The following is a 6,839-nucleotide window of genomic DNA, read 5'->3' on the forward strand; positions in this document are numbered from 1 at the left end:
GGTTGGTATCACTGGATTCCTCAGGTCCTCTAGTTTCATATGATACAAGCATCATCAATCTAGCTTTAAAACTCGGTGCAGCCTCTTAAACACGGAAATTTCTGCCAGCGATTAATGCAAACTTTAAAAAAATTAATGTGTAAACTACAGACCTGAACATATTTAACATAGACATTTCCATGTTGATAAGAACCCCTCCCAGCACCTGCAAGCTATAACATAGCTACCAAGAACATCTTTTTTTTATTTAATGTTTTTATTTTGCACTTTTTTGCCCCCAGTGTTTAACCCAAGTGGTAACATGGTAATAGGCATAGTAATCAAAACTCTCTGGAGCTGCATTAAAGACAATTGAAAGACAGAAAATTAAATGACCCTGTAAAATTGCATCTATGACAGGTATTTTCTTAATTAAAAACATTAAAAATAACCACTTCAAAAGAACAGTATGTAAGATTTACGGGTATTTAGTGGTGTCTTGCTGTGAGGATTGCAGCCTGAAACTTCTACTGGGTAAGATTTCCACAGTTTTTATTGTTCGGGAGGTTTTTAGTGGGAGCCGAATTATCTGCAGAGGCCTCTTCCTCCAAATCAAATGGATGAGGTGATTAAAACTGGAAAAAATAAAATACTGTATAAAGTAGTTTCATGTTGGAAAAATTGTTTTCTGATGCTGTTTGGCAAGTCCCAGATGTGCCATTGGCATAGCACCTGCTAATGCATGATCACTTTATTTGTATTCCAGATGTTGAGGAAGTTTTTACTGTCGGCCGAATGATCGACAGAAGTCTCTTCCTCTCCAAAACAAACGGACACAGTAAATTAAACCTGTAAAAACACTGAATGAAGCAGTTTCATGCTAAAAATCAGCGTTTTTCTGATTCCTGTCATGGAGGGGCTGCTAACTACAGTGGACGATGCAACAATGCAGATGGCCCAGTGCTGGTGTGTCCGTTGTGAGTTATTTTAAAAGCGAGGACCTGCTCTCTATGTTAGATATAAACGGCTCATTCTAAGGCAGTAAAAACAGAACTGATTATACACACAAAAAAATCTTATTTTATTATATTCCCTTTATGCCAACTTATGCCCCTAAATCCTTCACACTGGACCTTTAATATTTAAACTCTGAAAATTTATAGTTTGAGTCTTGTATTGTCAACTAGTTTATGTCGTCTTCTGCAGAGTTCTCCAGTGCTGAGTTTATGTAATCCAGTCTGCTGCAACGACTTCTCATCACACTGAGGCCCAGAGATTTCCAAACAGAGGTTGGTGGCTTTGTCTTGTGTCATGTCAGCGGTGTAAGAACAAGTGAGGAAAATGTCCCAGTGTTGCATGTTTTGCTGTGTTCAAGTCACATTCTGATTTCTTGTTCGGGTTTTACCAGAGGCTAAAGTGTTTTAACCTTTTAAAACCTGGAGCGACATCAGTGTTTTTGCTGCATTCAGACACTTTTAACAAGCATTTAAACCTCTGAAACCTGAGAAAATTGCTTTGATTTCTTTTTAAAACATGGGGAAAAAATGCAGTGGGCAACTTGGCAAGAAATATTCCGCAATTTGCAAAAAAATAGTAAAAGGTGACAAGAAAATGAACTAAAAAATTAGCTGTGGTGAATATCAGATTATTAGATATTCACAAAAAAATGGGGAAAAGTGTCTGGGGAAAAAAAACATTTTTTTATGTTCACCTCCTAACAACATTCTATTTTTTAGAATTGTTTTCTCCTTTTTTTAAATTTTCTTTTTTTCCTTTTGCTTATTTGTTGGTAATGTTCTTGTAACTTTTTATTTTATTATTGTTATTATTTAAAACAATGTTTTTTACTAATTTCTAAATCTTTTTTGGTAATATTTTTGGGAAGTTGCTCAATTCATCTTTCCATGTTTTTGAAAGAAATTCAGCCCATTTTCTTAGGTTTGAAAGGGTTAAATGAACAGTTTTGCATGTTTTTGTTGAATACTCAGACGTTCTCACACATCAGTTTAACTGATGTCATAAATCAGAAGATGAATTGGTGGACTTAAGTGTGTAAGAAGCAATTAGTACTAATTACAATGTCCTTGTGTTCTTTAAAAAGATTACTTACATATAAAATGCATAAACCATAACTGATAAACAAGCTCTTTTTGCACTCATCCACATGGAAAGCACAAAAAACATCCCATCATAAACATATTTATTTTTGTTGTGAATTATAATATGGTCAGCGGGCCAGTCGACATTCTTTACATGGGCCCCCAGATTTGGCCCATCAGCTTTGGTGATTCTCTGTCTTCTCATCTAGCACCATCATCAGGTCAAATGTTTTATTGTCCAAAACTTTTGTCTTTTTTTCTTCTTCTTTTCTTAATTTAAATGCTGGTTGGTATCCAAAAACTTGCATTACCACCACCTACAGGATACAGAGATACAAAATAGTAATAGTTACAAATGTTTTTGTTTTCCAACAGCTTTTCTTAAAAGATGCTGTACATCTCAATGTCATGTAATTTTATGTAGACATGGAAACTGCACAATAAAACATTAATCTTATATAAAACAAGGAGAGATGCATTTTACCAGATTTTAGCAAAACTGCTATTTTCCACCAGTAGTTCCTGGGCAGGTAGGTGAGAAAAATAAATTAAAATCTGAATTTGGTCGTTAAGTTTTACAAACATTACCATCCCCATATCCCACCCCACCTAATCATGATGAATCACAAATTTCTGTAAAATTGCAGCAATAAAATTATCAGTGCACAATCATTCCCACATCCTAACCCCCCACATCATTTATAAATATGTGCAGAATATAATGAATAAACGAATATATAAATATATGTACACAATTCTGCTGCAACAGCTTCTAACTTTTTGTCAAGAGGAAGAAACCAGCAGCTAAAAACTTCATCTAAACCTTACAAAAGCAGCATAGCTTCCTGTCTTACACCATATCTTGCCTTACCAACTTCCTCACTCTTATGTTTTTTTATACCTGATTAGTTTTGTCTCCCTTACTGTCTTTAGACAGTTTATCTCCCATGCAACATGAACCCTCTTACAAAGAACACCCTCTGCTTCTTTCCCTGCTCACCCTGCAAAGGTGTGGAAAATTCTCATATCACTGGATGCTGACAAGTAGCTTTTTCCCACCCATATACTGTGGGGACAAACATTTTTCAAATGCATGTGTCTGAACCATATGTGACTGATAAGCCTGTGAGTTTAGCTGATTCTTTTGCTTTCTTCGTACTCAAATAATCCATGTTCGACACACTGATGCAGCTGAACATTTCTAAAAATGTGGAGTAAAACCTCAGCTGCACACAGAGGATCCATGTGCCAATGTCTGCAGCACAATGAAAAATGTGCACTAAAACATACATCATCAGAGCCTCTTTCCTCCCCATGCAGAAGTACTTAAAAAATCAAAACGTGTGTGTTTTTGATGAGTGAAGAGCCAGTTATCACTTATTATTTATTATTTATTACTATATTATGTTATACTGAACTTCTATGGTCTTTTCAGTCCTGACAGAACCATGTCTCCATTACTACTATTTCATCCTTAAAGAAATTTAATCCTGGAGAGATTTCCTTTTAATGTCAGAGAAGTGCACGTGTTACAGACATAAAACAAAATATTCCAGGCTGAATTTCAGTACTTTCAGTTTCTAAAATGATGCAAAAGGAGTGGAATATTTGAATTTAGCGTTGCAGCCATTAAAAAGACGGCATCTCATTTTTATGGAAGGTCTGGGATACAAAACCTTCCCTAAAAAGGTTTTAAAAATTCTAAAAAATAAAGACACGCCTTTCTTCCCTTGATACCTTGAGAATAATAAACTTGGATGGGTTATTGCCTCCACAGAGGTAGTTTTGGCCGGACGAACTATTTTTGCAGGTTTTCTGTCAGTCTGTCCATCCCATTCTAGTGAATGCGATATCTCAAAAATGCCTTGAGGTATTTTTTTCAAATTTGGCGCAAATTTCTATTTGGACTTAATGATGAACTGGATAGTCTTGCGGTCATAGGTCAAAGGTCAAAGTCATAGTTACCTCGTTTGTCACATTCTTGTGAACAGGACACCTCAAGGAATTTTTTTTTCTTCTCAAATTTGGCACAAACATCCACTCAGACTCAAGGATGAACCGATTAGATTTAAGTGCTCAAATCTCAAGGTCACCAGGACTTTGATTTTACTCTTTGTGTAAATGTAAATGTGAAAACTCAATAACACCTTGAAAAAAAATCTTCAAATGTGGCACAAACATCCACTTTGAGTTAGAGTTTGGTGGTCAAATGTCAAGGTGCCTGTGATCGTCTATCGGATTCTTGTGAAGGTGGTATCTTCTGAAAATTTTGCACTAATGCCAACTCACGCACAGCAATGAATGGATTCAATTTTGGTGGTCAAAGATCAAGGTCACCGTAACTTTGCATCCTTCTCATTCTCATGAATGTGAAGTTAAAAAACACCTTGAGGGAATTTCTTCAAACTTGGCACAAACATTTTTGAGTCAAGGTTGAACTGATTAGATTTTGGTGTTCAAAGGTCAAGGTCACTGTGATCTCAAAAAACATTTTAACCCAAGAATTCACATTTAGGACAAAATGTCCCACTAATGTCTAAAAGGATAAAATAAAGTGCTGACATTTTATATCCAAAAGGCCAAATATCAACCTCACAGTGACTTCATAATATTCTGCAAAATCACTTTTCTGGCCAATTTTCAGTGTCAAATCTCAGAAACAGATGGAGAAACATTTGGTCAGGCACTAATCCTGGGTGCCCACCTTGATCTTGTGTGTGTGAAGCATCCATGTTTTCACAGACATGGATGTAAACTGTGACAGCAACTTGACGGGTTGATAGAGGCACACAGCTGCGTTGCTGTAATTCTAGTTTTAATAATATCAAAACATTTATTACAAGCTAAGGGCTGACGTGTTGTCTGTCATCTCGTGCACAACAGGTTTGGCAGAGCGGGCTGCTCGGTGCGTGTGGTGCTCGGTGCGTGTGGTGCACACTGCGGTCCATAGTGACGCAGCTCGCAAATGATGATCCCCACTTTTTGCTGCACGTTATGCACATCTCACCCAGCTGGGGAGGCATAAGCTAACACAACCAACCAAGCCACCGTGCAGCCCCCCACTTCCTTAAAATGACAATGTGCAGCTTTAATTTGAAGGAGTACATTGATTGTATTGGACAAAACATTTACTGGGAAGCTTTTTTATGTTGAGGGGAGACTCGTCTTTACCCACAGAATCGTTTTCTTGTATAGCATTGACTGCTAAAATGAGTAATCTGCAGCTGCCAGGGGACAAACAGCAAGAAAACACAAACAAACCTACATATTGAACAACACAAAACACTGTCTGCTTTGAGCAATAACTGCCACTTGTTGCTTTCAGCGTTTCCTGAGCGGTATGCCCAATAGGATGAAAGTTAGTTCACCTCCTCACCTATAAAAGGTGTTAAGCTTCTGCTTTCCCAGCCATCGTCTTAGTCTTCTGCTGCCGTCTGATATCCAGCCATGATCCTCCAGGCTGCTGCGCTCAGCGTCCTCTTCTGCTCTGTCCACAGTTTCACTGTACAGGTAAGAATCAGCAGACACTTCACATTAATATGGACAGACTCTTTCTCAATAATTACCTGAATACATGCAATTGTTCATAACATAGTTTGACATGAAATGTGACACATTCTGATTTTTTACACCCCCAAATTCAGTTTTTCTTCTATAATATAAAATGATCTTGATATTGACTGACTGCTCAACGTAGAGCGTTGGGGAACTTATTTATCTATTTGTGGGAAAAATTGACATGGAAACTGTTTTGAAACAAAAATAATTTGGTAAATTGCAAAAAGCAAAATGTGATTTTGTCCATCATTTTATATTTCGTATTTTGTGGATTGTATTACATTCTAATCTAGTGCAAGAATGCATGCACTCCAATCTCTGCCTTAAAAGATGTATATTAAAATTCTGAAAAATAGAAATACTAGTTATCAAAGTTTCCACCGTGCCTCGTTTGTCCTTACCTGCCATCTGTTTAGCGCCTACCACAGTGATATCAGATGGAGCTGAACTCTGTCTGAACTTACAGTGAAGTCTTATGTCAGAAATCATCTTAATTCAGTGGCTTCAGATCGATTCAACTGCAGTTAACCGACTTTTACTCTTACAGGCTTCTGCTGAAAAGAGTGAGGAGTCATCTGGTAAGACAGGGCTACTTTTCAATTTGTAAAGCTCTGTAAATATATAATAATACATCATTTAACTAGATAAACAAATTGGTTCTGTCTTACAGGCAACAACATCGAGGACGATGACTTCAGTGTCTCCACGCTGTTGGAGAAGGCCAATGTTAATGTTGGTATGTTCATCTCCACTGCAGCTGCTTTATTTATCCCTTTAATAATAACTGAAATTATCATTCAGCAGCAAATGTGCTGTAAAGATAATCTAATCTCAAACACAGAACAGCAATAATCTTTTAAACGTTAGGAATAATACGTAATGCTGGTGTAACAGTAGATACCTGTAAGTTTACAGCAGATGCACTCAGATCAGAAACATCAGTGTGGAAGGAGACCTGCCTCCAACTCAGCAGCTGAAGCAAGAAAACTAAATGCTACTCTATCAAACAATGGAAACTTTTTCTTGATCGTCCTCGTGTCATTTGCAGGGAAAAACTTCGATGACCCTCTGGTGATGTTCGGAGACATAGCGGTGCCAGATGGTTTCGAGAACGCTGATCCCTGCACAGCACGAGGCTGCCTGTGGCCTAAAGCCACCGATGGCAACGTCTACGTACCGTACCGCATCTCCAACCAGTACTGT

General features: G+C 37.5%; 1 protein-coding gene across 1 annotated transcript; it reads left to right on the forward strand.

Moving 5' to 3' along the window:
* Positions 1 to 1,184: 1,184 nt before the first annotated feature.
* Positions 1,185 to 6,832, forward strand: LOC121938546 (high choriolytic enzyme 1-like; the record flags this gene model as incomplete). Its single annotated transcript, XM_042481777.1, has 5 exons — positions 1,185 to 1,268; positions 5,404 to 5,588; positions 6,184 to 6,214; positions 6,307 to 6,372; positions 6,685 to 6,832. Coding segments are annotated over exons 2-5 (308 nt in total), but the record flags the coding sequence as incomplete, so codon positions are not given.
* Positions 6,833 to 6,839: the final 7 nt, after the last annotated feature.

This window comes from Plectropomus leopardus, unplaced genomic scaffold (genome assembly GCF_008729295.1).
Source record: "Plectropomus leopardus isolate mb unplaced genomic scaffold, YSFRI_Pleo_2.0 unplaced_scaffold29834, whole genome shotgun sequence".
NCBI classification, from domain to species: domain Eukaryota; kingdom Metazoa; phylum Chordata; class Actinopteri; order Perciformes; family Serranidae; genus Plectropomus; species Plectropomus leopardus.